This window comes from Sciurus vulgaris (genome assembly GCF_902686455.1).
Source record: "Sciurus vulgaris genome assembly, chromosome: 2".
Classification (NCBI taxonomy): domain Eukaryota; kingdom Metazoa; phylum Chordata; class Mammalia; order Rodentia; family Sciuridae; genus Sciurus; species Sciurus vulgaris.
In genome coordinates, this window is record NC_136462.1 from 50305915 (window position 1) to 50326959 (window position 21045).

The window sequence follows — 21045 nt, forward strand, 5'->3', positions numbered from 1 at the left end:
TAGGAAGCAGGTTTGGAAACACATCCCAACAATGATGTAAAGAGACAAGTAAGTAGCCACTGAAAAGGAAAGTGCCACTTTGTGTTAGATATGTCTGTTGGACCATTCTCTGGAATCCAGACCTTAATTCCAATCCTACACAGCATCTGAATCTTATTCTTACAGAAATGAAATATTGCATTGCCCCAAAGTCTGGTCTTTCTTGCTCTGGGAAGATTGGCATGTGGGTTCACATTTCTAGTTCCAATTTTCCCTTTTCATCACGGAAGGGACCTATAAAGGGATCTGGCTGTTGTGTTACCTCCATTAAAGGATCTTCATATGGTGTTCTTGTGGCTCAAGGCCCAGCTGGGCTATAAGCACTGAGCTCCACTTTTCAGATAGATGGCCAGGCATGAGCACAAGAGCATTCCTTGACATTCCACCCACCCAGGGGCTGCTATTTGGTCCAACTCATTAAGCATGTTAATGAGCAGTCTCTGGCTCAGAAATGGGAAGCTTGTGAAGCGCCTATGTGGTCACCATCAGTTGCCATTAGGTTCATTTGGGCAGGGCTAAAGTGCAGCTCCCAGGCGTCCACCTATAGAGGTGACTTGGTAGCTCTAAGTGGGGCCTCAGAGTTTGCTTTTTGAACAAACATCTCAGGTGATCTTAATATGATGGTCCCTGGAGTTCGCTGAGAGGCATGCAGCTCGTCCTAAGGTTTGAGGGGGCGCAGGCTGAGGGTCAGTGCCATGGGGGTTGGAGTGAATTTCCCTGAGGCCCCCCAGCAGTTGCCAAAGCTCTCGATCCCCACAGACCTACCCTCCATAGGAAATGCTGCACCCCCCTCCAGTTTGCCACAAGACTCCAGCTTCATCCTCGATTGCCCCATCTCTTTTCCTCACACCGCACATCTAGTTCATCAGCAAACCCTTTTGGTTCCACTTTCAAAATATCCCAGATCTGGTCCCTTATCATGTTCTCTGCTAGCACTTCTTAGACTACCAAGGCACCAGCCCGTTCCTGACTTACTGTCAGTCAGATCACATCACTCTTCTGCCCAGAGCCCGCCAGTGGCTTCCCATCTTGCTCAGACTAAAGTCCAGATTCTTCCTGAGACCCTGCATGAAGGTGAAGGCCCAGGCTGCCTCTCGGCCCAGGCACCTTCCTGCCCACATGGCCCTGACCCACTGGTCCATGAGGCTCACTCCCTCCACACCTCTGCCCAAAGGTCATCTTTTCTCAAGGTCCATGTCATTTAAAAGAGTAAAGGGCACCTGTCCCCTCCCACCTCTAGTCTTTCCCTGCTTGATTTCTCTGCATAGCTCTTAACACATCTGCCATGCTTGTCCTGGACTGCTGCCCAGGAGGAAGCAAGCTTCAGAACAGGGATGCTCGTCTCCCCTGGTCCCAGCTCTATCCCTGATTTCTAGACCAGAGCTAAGCATGGAGGGAGTGCTTAATAAATATTTTCCAATTATTGGATGAATGAAAGAAAATTGCAAGAGGTGTTCACATTTCACTGAACAAGCTGCCATTTTAAGTGTTAAGTGTGTAAATCTACGTGTGCACCTGGGCATGGAGGCCAGTGTGGAAGAAGTGTTATAAGGGGAGCGTCTTCTTTCTTTGTTGGGGCTGCCACAGGGCTGGATGGCCGGGTGTGTGCATGTCTCAGTAAGTTTCATCCTAAAATTACAATTTTCCATAAAAAAAACAATTTGAGAAGAGTCTTAGCTGAACTTACCAATAACCAACTAGCCCATCATAATTAGAGTTTGAATCTTATATTGTAGGATTTTTTTTGAATATTTTATTCACTGGATATATATATATATTTTTCAGTGCTGGGCATTAAACCCAGGCTTTGCATATTAGGCAAGTGCTCTACCACTGAGTTACATCCTGGGATGGGGGAATATTTTATTTTTCATGAGAGTCATTTCTTTCTAGTCTCTTTGGAAATGTCGTACACTCTCTCTTAAGCTCTCATTACTATATACATTTTACATCTATTTGAAAATGATACTCAAATACAAGGATAAATATGTCCAAAATTGCAAAGCCAGGGAGTGTCTGAAGGGACACGTCTTCAGGAGAGTTTGCAAAGAGCCACCTCAATCCAAAGGAGTCCCCTTGCTTGGCTGTGTCCAGGAAAGATACTAGCAGAGGGCACTGTTTCTGTACACGGTTCCAGAAAGTTATTCTCTGCTTTCCTTTCCAGTGAAATGGCCCCAAACTAGGAATGAGCCTTTGAAGAGAGCTATGCACGTCTCTGTGGGGTAAAGGTGATTTAAATGCTGCGTGGGTTGGAAATGCTCCACGGGGGATAAACAGAGCTGCATGCTGCGTTGAGCTGGAGAACCGACGAGGACGTCTGGAAACTTGGAGAAGGCTCACCTCTGGGACTGGCAGTCCCGTCCTCCTCCCCTGGTCTCCTGCTCGGGGCCCCCCATTCCGTGGCATGGATATTGAGCCCGTGCCGGCGAGGCAGGATTTTTTTTTTTTTTTAAATATTTTTTTACTGTAGAGAGACACAATACCTTTATTTTATTTACTTATTTTAATGTGGTGCTGAGGATTGAACCCACTGCCTCACATGTGCTAGGCAAGCACTCTACTACTGAGCCACAACCCCAGCCCGGTATTTTTATTTTTTGGTAGAAAAATAAAATGTGATTTCCAGTGAACTTGCAAACCTTTGCATAATTGCCCATGTTAAGTTGGCTGTGTTGCTGTAACTCTCTTTTTACCTGCATAAGAGCCATGATTATACCAATTTTTTCAGTTAAGTTAACCTGACTCTCTGGATCTATGCTCTCTCCTCTGTCCTACTTCTCCTTGATTCATAATCCAGTCTGAGAGTAGGAACTGGGCCAAAGAACTATTCTTTTCAAATTAATAGAAACAGAGGTACTATATCACAAATCCATCATTTCCTTAATTTGTAAAACAGTGTGTACAACTTGGTTTTATTTATACCTGAATTTCCTGAAAATGCCTGTCTTTCACATTTGCATCAGATTGCCTTTTTGCTTGGGTGCTCAGAAGTATGCTAAGGAAAAAAGTGTGACTTCTGGAAACACAGGTGTGGGGAAGGCAGGTGTCGTCCTGAGTTTAAAGAGGATGGGGCTGAAGCACACAAGTTCATTGTCTCTGAAGAGCTACCCAAGATGGTGGAGCTTAGTACACCAGACTTGCTGCTTCCTCTTCTCCCTCGCAGTGAGAAATGCCGAGAACACACTTGGAGCTGCTTTACACTTAGTTGTGAACTTTCTGAGCTGGAAAAACCTGAGACTTTGACACACCCAGGTTACATTCATTTCTTTTAACCCAAAATGCTCCCCCCCTTTTTAAACCAATAGAGGACAGTGATAATTTTCTCTACAGTAACTTCCATAATATTTTATCATGATCTGTTCTGTTTTTCCCCTGAATTTTGTCACTTTCCTTTTTTAAAAAATGAAAGTCATTATGCATGTCATTTTCTTATTTGAAAACTTGAGTTATGCCTAATTTTCTATTTTTATCAAACTGGAATTTCTTAGCCAAATCATCAAGGCTCTAAAACAAATCTTGAGTCACTGACTCCATCCATGCCTGCTATGTTCTTAATCAGATTTTCCACTTGAATCAGAGTTATCTATTTGACCTCCAACCCCTCAGTTTGCTGCTTTTTTGTACACAGCTTTTGTGTACTGTCCAAAAACCAATGAAATTGCTCTTCTCACTGCTTCTTACCTGTGCTTTTTAAAATATGCATCTTGACGATCTTCTCTTCGTACCATTAAACCTGATTTGTAGAGTCTGACTCAAACCTCCCTCCGCTGGAACCTGTGCTAACTCCAAACACCTAATTGCTTCCTTATCCTAGGCTCACGATATATGTACCTAGGTCCCAAGGGAGGGTAGTAAAGAGTGGTGGTTAAAATTCTGAACCAGACTTCCTGGGTTCAAATCCACCTTTGCTGTGTGCTGCCCACGTGACCTTCAGTGAATCACTTTCATCCTCTTTGCCTCATTTTTTTTTTTTCCTTATTGTAAACAAATGGGATACATGTTGTTTCTCTGTTTGTACATGGCATAAAGGCATACCATTTGTGTAATCATAAATTTACATCGGGTAATGTTGTTTGATTCATTCTGTTATTTTTTCGCTTCCCCCCCACCCCTCCCACCCCTCTTTTCCCTCTATACAGCCCTTCCTTCCTCCATTCTTGCCCCCCTCCCTAACCCTAACCCTAACACTAACCCACTCCCACCCCCCATTATGTGTCATCATCCGCTTATCAGCGAGATCATTCATTCTTTGGTTTTTTTGAGATTGGCTTATCTCACTTAGCATGATATTCTCCAATTTCATCCATTTGCCTGCAAATGCCATAATTTTATCATTCTTTATGACGGAGTAATATTCCATTGTGTATATATATGTATATATATATATATATATATATATATATATATATATATATCACAGTTTCTTTATCCATTCATCAATTGAAGGACATCTAGGTTGGTTCCACAATCTGGCTATTGTGAATTGAGCAGCTATGAACATTGATGTGGCTGTATCTCTGTAGTGTGCTGATTTTAAGTCCTTTGGGTATAGGCCAAGGAGTGGGATAGCTGGGTCAAATGGTGGTTCCATTCCAAGCTTTTTGAGGAATCTACATACTGCTTTCCAGAGTGGCTGCACTAATTTGCAAGCACACCAGCAATGTATGAGTGTACCTTTTTCCCCACATCCTCGCCAACACCTATTGTTGTTTGTGTTCTTGATAATCGCCATTCTAATTGGGGTGAGATGGAATCTTAGGGTAGTTTTGATTTGCATTTCTCTTATTACTAGAGATGTTGAACATTTTTTCATATATCTGTTGATTGCTTGTACATCTTCTTCTGTGAAGTGTCTGTTCATTTCCTTAGCCCATTTGTTGATTGGGTTATTTGTATTCCTGTTGTAGAGTTTTTTAAGTTCTTTATATATTCTGGAAATTAACGCTCTATCTGAAGTATGAGTGGCAAAGATATTCTCCCACTCTGTAGGCTCTCTCTTCACTGATAGTTTCCTTTGCCGAGAGGAAGCTTTTTAGTTTGAATCTATCCCAGTTGTTGATTCTTGCTTTTATTTCTTGTGCTATGGGGGTCCTGATAAGGAAGTCTGATCCTAAGCCGACATGTTGAAGATTTGGACCTACTTTTTCTTTATAAGATGAAGGGTCTCTGGTCTGATTCCAAGGTCCTTGATCCATTTTGAGTTGAGTTTTGTGCAGGGTGAGAGATAGGGGTTTAATTTCATTCTGTTGGATATGGATTTCCAGTTTTCCCAGCACCATTTGTTGAAGAGGCTATCTTTTCTCCATTGCATATTTTTGGCCCCTTTGTCTAGTATGAGAAAATTGTATTTATTTGGGCTTGTGTCCATGTCCTCTATTCTGTACCATTGATCTACCTGTCTATTTTGGTGCCAATACCATGCCGTTTTTGTTACTATTGCTTTGTAGTAGAGTTGAAATCCTTCGCTCTTTCTGCTAAGGATTGCTTTTGCTATTCTGGGTTTCTTATTCTTAACATTCCTTAACATTGCCTCATTTCTTTATTTGCAAAACAGGGATTAAAAGCAGTGCCTGCACAGGGTGTGGTAGCACAGCTTCTAGGCAGACTGAGGCAGGAGTATGAAAACTTCAAAACTAACCTTTGCAATCTGGCGAGACCCTCTCCCCAAAATGAAAAGGGCTATGAGTGTAGGGCTCTTGTGAAAATTAAGTTAAGCTTAAAGTTTGGGAAGAGTATCTGTCATCCCTTAAGTACTAAAATGGTAACTTTGTTACATTTTTATTTGCTGATACAAGTCTTTGGCTCTGTTGTTACACATATAGTTCGGTATCTTCTCTCTCTGGTGTTTTTCTTCTCCCATGAAATACTGGGTACATATTGATCTTTTGATTTCTTCCTTCCCTTCCTCTTTCCTTCACAATGATGATCTATTTTTTCCTACAAGTAGGGTGACCTCTTAGGAGCTGGCACTCCATGCCAGCACCAGAGTCTCACAATAGACTTCGTGCCACCCCTGCCTTATCAGTGGTTTCCTAGAGTCTCCAACCCACTTTAGCTTCTGGGGATGCAGAGGCTGAGGTGTGCACAGCCACTTCACTTCCTAGTGACCATGCTTGGGGTAGGCACATGCCCCAGTGTCCTGTGAGGAAGCACCCTTGTATCTATCTTTGAAATGCCCCAAATCCCAGTCATACCCCATTACATTGGCCATTATCTTTTTGGGCAATGGCATTTGCTCCAAATCCCCTGTTTCGCTGTTGCACAAATAGTGCCCCCCACCACCTCTTTTTAAAAAATGGGTGAAGTACATGGGAGATGGGAACAATGAGCAACAGTGACTGGAGCATCAAGCTTACCCTGGTCTACCATGGCATTCTAGAAAACATGACCATAGCTGAAGCTCTCTACTGTTGTATGGAAACCATTCTTGTGGTGTTCCCTACACAGTGAACCCTGCAAGGGTTCCGAATGTTTTAACGGCAGGATTCCCTTCCTTTCTCTCTCCCTCATTCCCTTCTCCCCACACACTTTCTTTAAGCTACATTCTTGAAGGCTCTTCTTTCTCAGAAAGTAAAATTCTGTGAAGTGAGACCAGCTATAGGTTACTTTCAGTTCAGAGTTACCTGAAAGTATGGTCAGACATAGTTAGCTCCTCACCTTTGTCTTCCTCTGAGCAGACCATTACTATTAGGTCGAACCATATAAAGTGGCTGGCATTTGGCCGTTTTTGATGAAGTTCAACCCCAGGTGCATTTAGTGGTTTGCCTGCATTTCTCTGCTCTTGGACGGCAGTAGAGCAGCCTCATCCTAGTTCACCTGCTTCACAAGGAGACCCAGATGGGAACAATAAGCTGCATTTCTTGCCAGAGGACAAAGCCAGTTAATTCCCCTGAGTCCAATGTTATTCCTGTCTCTTAAACATAAAAAATCTATTTGTTTATTATAATCCAAACCAAGTTTATGCAGCAGATGTGGAGGCCATAATGAAGCTTGGCAGCCATGATGCTGGAATCGCTCAGTCATCCTCATGCAACTTTGTTTTATTTTTCAGTCTTTACATATAATTCTGCCAATAAGGAAACCTGCGAACACAACCACGGACAGTGCTCCCGGCATGCCTTCTGCACGGATTATGCCACCGGCTTTTGCTGTCACTGCCAGTCCGGGTTTTATGGAAATGGGAAGCACTGTCTTCCGGAAGGTGATTGGCGGGCTGGGGCTGCTCTGTGTGTGTTCTGCTGCCTCGTTTCCAGCTACCACTGTGAGCTCTGCTTTGTGGACCTCACCTCTCCACGGCTTAGTGGGCTCTAAGTACTGGCATCTTGCAAGTGCTCAGTAAATGTTTGAGGAACAAATACATTTGGGCTGATTTACCAATTTGAAACTTATCCAGAGGTGTTCTCCTCCCTCCACCTCCAGCTCTGTAGAGCCACAGGGGAGAGGAGCAAGGGCGGGTGGCTGGGAGAAGAGATCCCAGACAGAACCTTCTCACAGCTGGACAATTGACGGGTTACGGCATCGTTGCAATGGCTTGCTAAAGAGGGAGTTTTGGGAATGGGCAGTGGAATTATTTTGTCTGTGTGCACCCCTCCCGAGTTTGATTGATGGCCAAGGCTAATTGGATTTGCCATCTTCTAGGGGCACCTCATCGAGTCAACGGGAAGGTGAGTGGCCAGCTCCACGTGGGCCACACGCCCGTGCACTTTGCTGATGTGGATCTGCATGCTTACATCGTAGGCAATGATGGCAGAGCCTACACAGCCATCAGCCACATCCCACAGCCTGCGGCCCAGGCCCTTCTCCCCCTCACACCAATTGGAGGCCTGTTTGGCTGGCTCTTTGCTTTGGAAAAACCAGACTCTGAGAATGGCTTCAGCCTCACCGGTGAGTGGGGCCCTGAAGGCTGATAGCAGTGCCTTGTGCTGTTGCTCCTTGGGGCAATGCCTTGAGATTTTGTACAGGGAAAGGGGATTTTCTCATCACTGAGCCCCCATGTGTAGTTCTGCCTGTGCTTAATTGGGAATGGTCTGGCTTGTACAACCGAATTTGTGTGTGTATGTGTGTGTGTGTGTGTGTGTGTGTGTGTGTGTGTGTGGTATTGGGTCTTGAACCTGGGACCTCAGCATATGCTGAGCTACATCCAGCTCTTTTTATTTTGAAACAGGGTCTCACTGAGTTGCTCAGGTTAATCTAAAACTTGGGATCCTCCTGCCTCAGCCTCAAGTAGCTGGGATTACAGGTGTAGCCACCATGCCCACCTAGGGCTGATTTTTGAGAGCAATTGCTTCTAAATGTTTCCCTAGCTGTTCTGAGAAATAGGCTGATGATCCCTTTTGGGGCATTTGTGTCCTCTTGCCCCAATTTGTTGGAGTGTATTTGTCAAATTTGTCAAGTTTTGTTTGAATTATTGTGTACAGCTCTGTCAAAGAGATGCAAAAACAGTGTGCCTACAGGACACCTGGAGATGACTTTACTTCTTGTAGGAGGGCTGCCTTTTCTCCTCTTGCACCTCCACAGCCCTTACCTATAGCGGTGTAGACCACTGCTTTTCAAATTGCCTGAACAATTTGTGGGCATGCAGATTCTGATTCAGTAGGCCTTTGGTGGGGTCTGCAATTTTTTTTTTTTTTAACCAGGCTCCCAGGAGATGCCAGTCCTGCTGGTCCTTTTGATAACAAAAGTGTGGGGGAAACTTTCTGGCTGCTCACCTGAAAAGACTTGTTTCCTTTATTGCATATAAAGTAAAAATAGGGTGAGAAAAGATCTTTCCTCACCTCAGCAGAGCTCAATGGCTGTTTACAGGATCTTGCTGTTGATCAAGATTGGAATAACCTTGGGTCAAAGGTAAATAAAATATAGTACAAGTTAAGTTTGAATTTCAGATAGGTAATAATTTTTAAAATATAAGTATGCCCCAAATATTGCATGGAATATGTATAAAAGATAGATTCATCGTTTATCTGAAATTCAAATTTAACTGGGTGTCTGGTTTATGGGTTTGTGTTTTGTTTTGCCTTGCTTGTTTTTGCTAATTCTGGCAACCTTGGGTAAGTCAAGGAGGTTTCCAAGAGTCTGTTTCTATAAAGAGAAACAGTGCAAGGTAATGATGAAACCAGACTCTTCGATTGAAAATTTGAGGAACTTAAGGAGTTAAATAGCTGATAGGACTCAGTCTGAATATCAGATAGTAATCTTAGGCACCATCTCCCACAGTAGTAGAAATTGGGAGGAGGGAGCATCTGCCAGGGTTGCTGGGGCTCGAACCTGGAACATTATGCATCCTAGACAAGAGCTCTACCGCTGAGCCTGAGCCCCAGTCAGTACTGGCTGTTATTTAAGCAAGGCTTTTATTTACCTTTTTGCTGAATTCTTTTCATTACCAGGTGCTACCTTTATCCATGACACAGAAGTTACTTTCTACCCAGGAGAGGAGAGGGTTCGAATCACTCAAACTGCTGAGGGACTCGATGCAGAGAATTATCTGAGCATCAAGACCCACATCCAAGGCCAGGTGCCCTACATCCCAGCAAACTTCACAGCCCATGTTGCTCCCTACAAAGAGATTTACCATTACTCAGAGTCAGGTATGTTTAGTCTGTGTTCACCTTTTAGGAAACAGGGATGATACCTGTCTCCCAGAGTGGTTATGAGAATTAAAGGTATAACTACATGGAATGCCCTAGAACAGTGTGTGGCAGATAACATGAGCTCAATACCATTTTTATTCTTGTTACTGTTACTATGATATAGTGTAAGTGAGCAGAGTGCCAGCTATTATACTCAAATTCCCTACCTGATCCTTTCAAATAATAATAATATAATCAATAACAACATTATCTTTCAGGGTGGGTAGGCATGATGTATATAGATATAGATTTTACTCTCTTGGGCATGGTAAAATATTGTTAGAATTTGTCCTGTAACCTTGTTTCAGCTGATGATTTCAGTCTGCTTTAAAAGCCACAGAAAGATGCTACATAGTCTTATAAAGCTAAGGCAAGAATTGGAATCAGAAGTTAGAGATTGACATCCTGGGCTTGCCATTTATAACCTGTGGGAAAGATCACTTGATATGAGAGCCTCTTCTCTCTGTCTTTTTTGTACTAAGGATTAACCCAGGGCTTCACCTGTGCTACTCGACAAGTACTCTACCCCAGCCCTATTGTCTCACCTTTAGCATCAGAATAAAAATGTCCTCTACCTTGCATGGTTGATTAATTGGTTGATAAATCATGTGAAGTGCAACATATTCTGTAAATCATTACCCACATGCAAGAAACTGCTGCAGCCACTGGTGGCTGTTTGGCAGCACAGTGATTTGGCTTGAGCTGCTCCTTCTCTGGCCCTGGTTTCTCCTCTGGGGCAAGAGCTGGAAGCTGGACAGAAACGTAGGGAAGAGAATGGGAAGCAGGGACCTGGCCTGTGTTCAGAATAGCCAAGAGCCAGATAACTGGCCTGGGCCCGACTCCCAGCCTGAGAGGAAACCACCCTTTCCTTTCCCTGAAACCCTGGAGACTGAAGTGCCAGTCATCAGGAGCCGCCACCTCTGTGCAATGTATGGATGGGATGGGCTGGTTCAGACCTCGGAGGGAGAGCCAGATGGCCTCAAGTTCCAGCCAGTTCAGCCACTTCCTAGCCCTACTTCTCGGGCTACGTACTTCCCCTCTGCAAGTCTCTGCTCACGTGATGGTAGTGCCCAGCTCACAGAGCTGACACGCAGTGACAGCAACTGTAATGCCTCCTCCCTCTCAGCACTGTGGCTTTGCATCCACTCAGGTTCTTGGGCCTTCCTTGCAAGTCTCCCATATAAACTCAAGGCATTCCCAAGGGATATAATCAGGAATCAGATGAAAAACCATAGAAAAACCCACCCCCATGAAAATCTCTGTATTTAACATTTTTTAAAATTTTACTAGTTTGCCTGTACAATGTCTGTTGCAGCTGTGACCTCCACAAGTTCCAGAGACTACTCTCTCACTTTTGGTGCAATCAACCAAACGGGGTCCTACCGCGTCCACCAGAACCTCACTTACCAGGTCTGCAGGCACACTCCCAGACACCGGGCCACCCCCAGCACCCAGCAGCTGACTGTGGACCGGGTTTTTGTCTTGTACAGTGAAGGCGAAGGAGTGCTTAGATTTGCAGTGACCAATCAGATTGGCCCTGTGGAAGGTAAGGATTCTCATTTGTAACTTTGTCCAAAGTTCTATCCTTCTTGAGAATTCTCGGAACAATCAGAGGGTAGCAAGTGTTCGTGGGTGCCAGGATCTTTGTGCATTACTGCTTGTAAGGATGAATAAAGTGGGGTCCTTGTCCTGGAGGTGGAGTCAGGCAGAAATGGAACCTGTAGAACAACGTCCCTGCCAAGCTCAGGGAACAGCACAGTGCTTGAGCCTGGTCTGTAGTGACGCCAATCGAACATGTCCATGCTGGGATGTGCCTGTGAATGGGGAAGAGGGAGGCAAGTTAGGAGGGAGACTCTGGTGAGCCCTGGTTACAGCTATCACAAGTGCAGAGGCCCTAGTCTGGAGGTGCAGGGCGATTCCCCAGGAAGTGACACTTCATCTAAAGCTTCAAGGGTGAGAAGGATTTTTTTTCACCAGACCAAGGTGGGGCCAAAAACCAGGAGGACCTGGAAAAATGAAATGGAACTTCATGTGTGAAGAACCTACAGAAACATTGTACTTTACAGTGAAAGGCTAGAGCTCTTCCTCTAAGATCAGGAACGAGGAAGAAGGTCCCGCTCTGCCCCCTCTGCTCAACACGTACTGGAAGTTGTAGCCAGAACAGTTAGGCAAGCACATGAGATAAAGGACATCTAAATTGAAAAGGTAGAAGTAAAATTATCTCTATCCTTTATGTACAAAAACCTACTAGAACAAATAAATTCAGCAACGTTGCAGTACACAAGTTCAATCTATAAAAATTGTGTATCTGTAATAGCAATGAGTGAATTGAGAAAGCAATTAAGAAATTTTTATTTCAAAAAGAATAAAATACTTAGGAATACTTTTTTTTCTTTTTAAAGAAATGCCATACTTATCCATTGAAACAGAACTGTTTTGAAAAATAAATAATAAAGACTCAAATAAGTGGGACTGTGTTCCATGTTCATCAATTGGAAGACGTACTATTGTAAAATGACAGTACTTCCCAAATCGTTCTCTTGATTCAACTCAGTCCCCATCAGGATTTCAGCTGGCTGCTTTGTGGAGATTGATAAAATGATTCTAAAATTCATATTGAAATTCAAGGAACCAGAGCGGCCAAAATCTTGAAGCATGAAGTTGAAGGATTTATACTTCTCAATTTCAAAACAGTCATTAAAACATATAGATTAGTGGAATAGAAGTGAGAAACCAGATGTAAATGCTCACATTTTCAGCCAGTTGTGTGTCAACAAGAGTGTCAAAACAAGTCAATGGGGAAATAAGTCTTTTTAATAGATGATGCTGAGACAACGGACTATCCACATGCAAAAGAATGAAGTTGGACCTCACAGCATATTTAAAAAACCAACTCAAAATGGGTCAAAGACCTGAATGTAAGAGCTAAAACTTTTAGAAGAAACTAAAGGGGTGAATTTTTGCAGTCTTGAAATTGGCAATGGTTTCTTAGAAATGCCACTAAAAGCAGAAGCAAGAGGAAAAACAAATGGGTGTCATGAAAATTTTAAACACGTGTGCTTTAGAAGACATTATCAACAAAGTGAAAATATAGCCACGGAATGGGATAAATTATTTTAAACGTAGGGTCAAACCCCACTGCTGCAAAAACAATTGTTTTTAATTATGTTTGATCAAAGCCTTGTTCTAAAGCATATGAAGTACTTGTACAACTCAATACTAAAAACAAATCAAATGAAAAGATGGACAAAGGATCTGGAATGACATTCTCTAAAAAAGATACACAAATATCCAATGAGCACATGAAAAGATGTTCAACATCATTAGCCATCAGGGAAATGCAATTTAAAACCACAGTGAGTTATTACATCACATGGATGGCTTTAAAAAAATGTGTTGGTGTGATGTGGAGAAATTGGAACCCTCATCCGCTGCTGCTACTGTGCATAAAATTGTATAGCTGCTATGAAAAACAGAACAGTTTCTCAAAGTTAAACCAAAGTTACCATTTGACAGAGCAATCCCACTCCTGGTTATGTACCCAAGAGAAAGGACAACTATGTGCTCACAAAAACTTGTGCAGAGATATTCATAGCATCGTTATTTATAGAAGCCAAAAGGTAGATGCAACCTAAATGTCTGTCAATTGATAAAAGCATACGAAATAAAGTCTTTTTTTTATACAATGGGATATTGTTTAGCCACAAAAAGAAATGAAGTACTGATACATCGTCCAACATGGATGGACCTTGAAAACTTCATACTAATTGAAGGAAGCCAGTCACAGAAGACAGCATCTTGCATGATTCCATTTATATAGAATATCCAAAACAGGCAAATCCAGAGACCGAAAGTAGATTAAAGGTTGTTCAGGGCTGGGGGGTGATAACAGACAGATAGGGAGTTATTATGTTAAAAGGTTCAGGTTTCTTTTTGAGGTGATGAAAATATTCTAATAATTGGTCATATTGGTTTTGCAACTGTGAATATATACTGAAAGTCATTTGGTTGTGCACTTTTAAGTGGGTGAATTGCATGGCATTTGAATTACATTTCTTTCTTTAAATTTTTTTTTTTTTTTTTTTTTTTTTTTTTTTTTTTTTTTTTTTTTTTTTGGTTATAGATGGATCCAATACCTTAGTTTTATTTATTTATTTTTTATGTGGTGCTCAGGATCTACCCAGTGCCTCCACACATGCTAGGCAAGCGCTCCACCACTAAGCCACAATCACAGCCCCTGAATTGATTTCAATTGAAGGAAACCATTGTGGAAACAAAATTTGAAAACAGAGGTTCTAAAATTTTAATAAATATTAGGTTATTTGGGTTTTGTGTGTGTGCGTGTTAAGTTTTTTGAGCTTTTTATGTATCCTGGAGATTAATGCTCTAAGGTGCAGGTGGCAAAGATTTTTCTCCCATTCTGTAGGTTCTCTCTTCACCTTCTTGACTGTTTCCTTCACTGTAAAGAAGCTTTTTAGTTTGATACCATCCCATTTATTGATTCTTCATTTTATTTCTTGTGCCTTAGGAGTCTGTTGAAGAAGTTGGTTCCTAAACTGACATGATGGAGAGTTGGGCCTACATTTTCTTCCTGTAGGCACAGGGTCTCTGGCCTAATGCCTATGTCCTTGATCCACTTTGAGTTGAGTTTTGTGCAGGGTGAGAGATAGGAGTTCATTTTCATTCTGCTACATATGGACTTCCAGTTTTCCCAGCACCATTTGTTGATGAGGCTATCTGTTCTCCAATGTATGCTCATGGCTCTTTGTCTAGTATGAGATAACTGTATTTATGTGAATTTGTCTCTATGTCTTCTGTTCCATTGGTCTTCATGTCTGTTTTGGTGCCAAAAATCACAATAGCTAAGCTATGGAACCAACCTAGGTGACCTTCAACTGAGGAATGGATAAAGAAAATGCAGTATATATATATATATACACACACACACACACAATGCAATATTACTCAGCCATAAAAAGACTGACTTTATGATTTATGCCAGTAAATGGATGAATCTGGAGACTGTCATGCTAAGTGAAAAAAACAAACGAACAAAAAAAAAAACCCCAAAGGCTGAATATTCTCTCTGATATGTGGATGCTAGCCACAATAAGGGGAAGTGGGTGGAGAATAAAAGTTCAGTGGATTAGACAAAGGGGAATGAAGGGAAGAGAGGGGGTAGGAGGTAGTGAGTTAATAAGTGAAAATGCCAGTTGACTTCAGGGGAACACGTAAATCAAGAAAGAAAGATTGCTCTTGCAGACATCTCAGAGAGATGAGCAAAAACTGCTGAGGAAAACATCCCCCCCACACTTAGATGCCCAGTTCTGCCCTTTGCTGGTATATACCTCAAATATGTAAAAACAGCCATTAGTGGAAGACCCTTCCAGGTGACAGTCCCATTCAGATTCTGAAAAGATATACCCCGAGTCAATTTCCTAGAGAAATATCATGTGGAATAACCAGTGGTCAGAAAACACCAGCAAATGTTCCAAGTTGCTAGTTTGCCTTTTGAGTTTTATGATTTTCCCTTCCATCCAAATCAGACAAAAGCAATAATTAATAAAAAGTGCCTAGTGTTCTTCTAAGCACCTTCTGTGAATTAACTCATCCCCATCACTATTGCATTTTATAGATAACGAAACTGATGTAGAGATGAAATAATTTGAAGTCCCAGCTGGTAAGAAGTGATCTGGGACCTAGGTCCAGAGCCCATGCTTTACCCCTCATGGCCCTGCTGCTCCTCATGGACTCCATTGACTTTGCAACTGCCTCATAATTCAGACCAAATTAAAAAAGAGGCAGTGTGTGTTTTTAAACTCTTTGTGTTTGTTTGAACCATACTTCAGGAGAAAAATGGGGTGCGGGGGAGAAGAAAGAAGAAAAACAAGACACTTTTTTTCTCCCGCCACGCCCTCAGTGCATAGCCATATCTTAAGTCTTTTGCTTTCTCCAGAGGGAGCTGTCAGCTGGCTGGAATGCAGGTAAAACAAGACAGCTGCCCATACCTGATGTGGGAGCTGCATAGTTTCCCAGGGTTTAGATGAGAATTACTATGTCTTACCCAGAGCCTGCTGCCCTTGCTGTCTTCCCAACCACCACTTGGTCACTCATTGTTTGAGCTTCAAGTGGAGTTGGCTGTTGTTTGTAGTGTCATAGGACAGGACCAGGAATGCTTCTTGCCCTTCCTCTCCAGGGGTCCTTTCAGTGAAGTGAGGAGACCTTAGGCAGAGGGCTGTGCAGTGAAGCTGAACCGATTGTTCTCTTAAGGAAACCACTCTTTCCCCTTTTGATTAAATGAGTAAATGAGTTCCAGATCCTCTGCCAGAGTCGCACAGTTTAAGAAGGTGAGGGTGAAATGTGAAATGACTTAGGAAGGATACTGCTGTTCTAACTTTGATAGGAGAAAACTAGCAAGCCGTCAAGAATTAATGGTGCGATTGTTTAGAAATGTATTCTTAAACTTCTTAGGGGGCTAGGAGTGTAACTCAGTAATAGAATGCTTGCCCGGCATGCCAGAAGTCCTGGGTTCAATCCCTGGCGCTGAAAAAACAAAAACAATTTTTTTTAGAATCCAAGTTCAGTCAATAGAGCCCCAAGTTCAGAAGGGCTTCATGCTTGGTATAATGCCGTATCACTGAAATTCTTAATTTTTAAACAAGAGGCTCTGCATTTTCACTTTGCATTGGACTCTGAGTTATGTAACTGGTCTCGACAGTGAGATGCATTTTAAATCAGTATCATATAATTTTGGCTATTTCCTCCTTAATTCAAGTGCAATCATGTACCCTGTCCAAGTATGCAAGTTACCTTGGAGCTGCCTGGGTTTTTTTTTTTGTTTGTTTTTGTTTTTTTTCTTCTTTTAATACCTAGCAGGCTGGTGAATTCACTAATCTTTGTTGGAATGTTCCATGGTGAAAGTTTGATGCTGGAAATTACTGAATAAGAAGGCTAAGCAGCAATATTAAAACATTTTGAAGATGACCTTCCTTTTTGGCAAGGGATGATAGGCCTTTTGTACAGAATCTTCTCCAAAATGGAGCAACGATCATGGGAGAGAATCAGATCCTTCTCTTACATTGGGCCCTCAGTGAGGACACAACCCTGTCTTTGTCAGTCATAACCCATGCTCGGGTAGACTTGGGAATTGGTCAACACTCTAGTTTACTCAGCAACCACAACCCCAGTGTTGTGCTTCCTTCCTGTCTGCCAGGGGTATCTGTGTGATTTGGGGAGGTAGGCTTATGCTGACATAAGTTCATTGTGTTTAAAAAGCACTGGGGCCATTTTTTGGTCTTTTGTTTTGGCAGAGATTGTTACGGTAGCCAAATCATTGAGGTGAACTGAGGATAAACCCGCAGCCCTCCTTATTTTCAGGCACTAGCATGGGAACTGATAATATGGGAGTATTTAGTTACAGGAACACTGTAATATTTCTTATAAAGTGGATGAAGGGCATTTACCAGAAAGCGTTTTGGCCGAGGCATCTCAATTCACAGCAGACCAATAGAGAGAACTGCAGAGCTGTGACTTGGGCATGGGAGGTACAAGCCCTGGGGAGATGAACTGTCACTGAAGGCTGCTCCATGGGGCAGGCTGTGTTGCGGCAAGTACCTGGGGCATAGTCTAGGAGATGCTTTGGGCAAGTCTCACCCACGTGAATTAAGGTGTTTGGAGAGACATGGGTGAGGAGGAATGATAGAGGGTCCAGGAGGAGGTGATACTGAGAAGTTGAGGTCGGTGGTTTTGCCAGAGTGTGTCTGCTGATGCCACAGTGCTGGCTTCTGGGCTGGTGAGAACTGTCACGAGCAGGATAGGATGTGGAGCATACCGAGTTGCCTGCCAGAAGCCCAAGTTATAACTTAGATGAAGCCATCTTAGTAGCACACGTGGCTCAGTGTAGAGACCAACAGGCATAGTCAGGGCTCTTGAAATCTTTGGAATCTAAAGATTAGAATTAATTCTAGGGACTGAGGCAAAGTATAACTTCAGATGAGGGTGAACAGTGATCCCCTGAGAAGGTAGAAGGAATACAGTCACTGGGGACTGCCAGCCCTGCCAGTGGGGGACTCACCTTTCAGTGACACTGTTGGATTTCTTTTTAGCAATTCTGACAGATGTATAAATTTTTATTTCTATTTTACACCCAAGGAATCAGAAGTAAACAACTACCCAAAGTTATTGGACTCATTGGGTACTGGGGGCTCCCTCCAACACTGCATCTCTGGACCTTTGGCCAGACTAGGTAACTTTATGAAGTTCCTCTGGGATGGTTGTAGCAGAGCGGTGGGGAACATGGGCCCTGGAGAGAGCCTGCCTGGGTTTTTATCTTGTTCCAGCTCCATCTACCTCTTCTTTGTCACTTTGGGCAGTTTACTTGACCTCTGTGTGCTGAAATAAAAATGAAGATATGATGATACTTTCCTCACCTTGTAGTTATGAGAATTTGATGGACTGGTAAAGCCCAGGGTTTGGATTAGCGCCTGGTACAGAAATGCTTGATGAGCTTTGGCCATTTCTACATTGCATCTAGAAATCAGATTCTTTAGGGAAGATTTCAGAGGTTATCAGTGATCATCTCCTTGTGGATGGATGAATCCGTGGCAAGGTTGATCCAGAAGAGTAAATTCTGGGAAAACTCTTTCTACTTATCTGTTTTGGGGAATCCTTAAAAAAAATTTTTTTTTTAAATTGATTGGGTCTCACCTGTAAAAATAGTGAATCTTCTTGAGACTGCCAAATTTAGAGCCAGAAACTTAAAGGTTGAGTCCCTGCCTCAATTTCACAGGTTCAGATACATTTTTCCCATGTCTTTCCTTCACTTTCCTCATCTATGAAACTGCCCACAGTGGGGACAACAGACCAGCACACAGACCCACAGCAGATGCCAGAGCAAAAGCACTTCTAAATAGAAAGAGGTGTTGGATATTTTTATTCCTTGGACACAAACTTACTGAAAACAGGGAAACTTGTCTACAGGGTAGGTAAAGGAAAGCAGCATGAAATTTAAACCTGAGCTAAAGGTGATTCACCCTCGCTTTCAGTATGAATAATTGAGTTGGGCCTCCAGGGGTGCCACAAAACAGATGAGCACACATTCAATGCCAAGGACTCTCTCTCTCTGCTTCCTTCCCTGCCGTTCTCTCTACAACCTTGTCATTGTTTGTTTCCTCTCTGCCCATGCAGCGGACTCAGACCCTGCCCCAGTGAACCCTTGCCACGACGGGAGCCATGCCTGTGACACAGTAGCACGATGCCACCCAGGGACAGGTGTAGACTACACCTGCGAGTGTGCACCTGGGTACCAGGGAGATGGCCGGAACTGTGTGGGTAAGAGCCATGCCTGTTGGTGTCACATAGCCCCTGTTTTCATTCGTCCTCTTCAGCATTGTTATGTGGAAGACGAGGATCTGTGGTCTTTGTGATCTGTGAGCACATTGATTTGAGGTCTGTGATCTCCACTGATGGATGATTTTAGCAGCCCTGAATCTGGATGCAGTTATGTTAAAAACTGAAGCATTGTCTGGTCAGGTTTGAAAATAGAGGTGGGGATTTCATGCTGAGTCTATAAAAAGAAACCATCTTTTGCAATATTGAGATATTTTTAAGCTTTGTAACTTTGAGCTTATATTAAGTAGTCCTTAGATTTACTAGAAAGCATATTTTCTGGTTTTCTTTTTAAATTTCAGACAGTACTTCCTTTAACAATTATATCCCAACAAAGCATCAGTAGACGTTTCTTCATATTAAAAAAAAAAAAGCTACAATATATTTTCTTCTAAATATTCATTATTTTTAAGCATTTAAAGAATTCTTAGAATAGTTGTTTAAAAATTGTCTCCCTGTGACCTCACTGGAAGGACTTGAGATAAAGTTTTATTTCTGATGTGCTTCAACTTGCATTCATTCATACCTGGTACTTAGATATCCTGTTTCAATTCCTGTTTAGCTCACCAACCATTAAGCCCATTCAAGCATCATAGTGGTAAGAAAACTGACTCTGTAGACCTTCCACTCATGGGACCAGAAAAGCAGCACTTTTCCTCTTTCATTTCTTCTTAGATGTAAATGAATGTGCAACTGGCTTCCATCGCTGTGGCCCCAACTCAGTGTGTATCAACTTGCCAGGAAGCCATAGGTGCGAATGCCGCAGTGGCTATGAGTTTGCAGATGACCAGCACACTTGTGTCTGTGAGTACCAGAATCATTTTTTCTCATTGGGCAAAATGGCACTGAATCTTGCTCTTTAATTCACTGAGTTTTTCAGCTTCTAATAGAAGCTCTGCTAAGTAATTTTTCTTGAAATAGTGCATATTGAAATAATCCAAGGCTACAGCTCAGTTCAGCTATTTGTTTATGGTCATGGTTTTCCTCTAACTATATATTTTTTTAATGTTGAGTTACTGGAGGGTGTTCTTTCAGTTGGGGTTCCTGGTCCCACCACATAACAAGACTATGGACCTCTGTAGAAGAACACCCCACCTATAGACAGAGTACATGTAGTCCTCATCTTAGAACAAGGTAGATTTGTAATTTATAAGATGCTGGTCCCATGTGAGGAACTAAAGAGCCCATTCATAGTGAATTATGACCCTTTTAGGGTCATAAGGCATACTTTAGATCTAAAAATGGGTCCAAAAGAATGAGAAATCCAAATTCATTTTACTGATAGAGGTAAGTAATGGAGAAAATGCAAGCTTTAATCCAGTGTGATATTTGAGAGTGTGTGTGTGTGTGTGTGTGTGTGTGTGACAGAGAGAGAGAGAGAAAGAGAAATGGCTACTATTTTTACCACAAACCAATACCAGCACTTCTCAAACCTTAATGTGCATGTGACCCATCTAGGAATCTTGCTAATATTGACATTGGCTCTCCGACTCTGGGATGGGACCTGAGAACCTGCATGTCTTGCAAGCTCTAGGTGTGCTGGTGCTATTGGTCTGTGGATGGTGCTGAGAGAATAAGGGTCACCATTCAAGTTCTTGGACACCTTTGCCTTCTCTTTTTCAGTGATTGCCCCTCCTCCCAACCCCTGTGAGGATGGCAGTCACACCTGTGCTCCTGCTGGGCAGGCACGATGCGTTCACCATGGAGGCCGCACATTCAGCTGCACCTGTCTTCCAGGTTATGCTGGCAATGGGCACCAGTGTTCTGGTGAGTACCAGCAGATGTGTCTCGGGGACTCTGGATGGTCACTTTGGATGATCATCCCTCCAAAGACGGTGCCTCCCCAAGAAGAACATTTCTCCTCTTTTGACTCAAATAGCCTTGTAACTGCCAAAAGAGAAGAGGCACCCCTAGAGTCAAGAAGGGAGACCACAGGGATTTCCATAGGCCTGGACTGGTGAGCACTGTGGTTGTCCTTGGAGGCATGTCCTTG

General features: G+C 42.7%; 1 protein-coding gene across 1 annotated transcript in view; it reads left to right on the forward strand.

Moving 5' to 3' along the window:
• The window catches only part of NID2 (nidogen 2), a 60520-nt gene that overhangs the window by 19688 nt on the left and 19787 nt on the right, over positions 1-21045 (forward strand). The window contains exons 5-11 of the mRNA XM_079120917.1: positions 7091-7240; positions 7678-7923; positions 9423-9623; positions 10981-11211; positions 18852-18995; positions 19728-19856; positions 20676-20819. Coding sequence (XP_078977043.1) covers positions 7091-7240; positions 7678-7923; positions 9423-9623; positions 10981-11211; positions 18852-18995; positions 19728-19856; positions 20676-20819 — 1245 coding nt within the window. The remainder of the gene's footprint in view (positions 1-7090; positions 7241-7677; positions 7924-9422; positions 9624-10980; positions 11212-18851; positions 18996-19727; positions 19857-20675; positions 20820-21045) is intronic.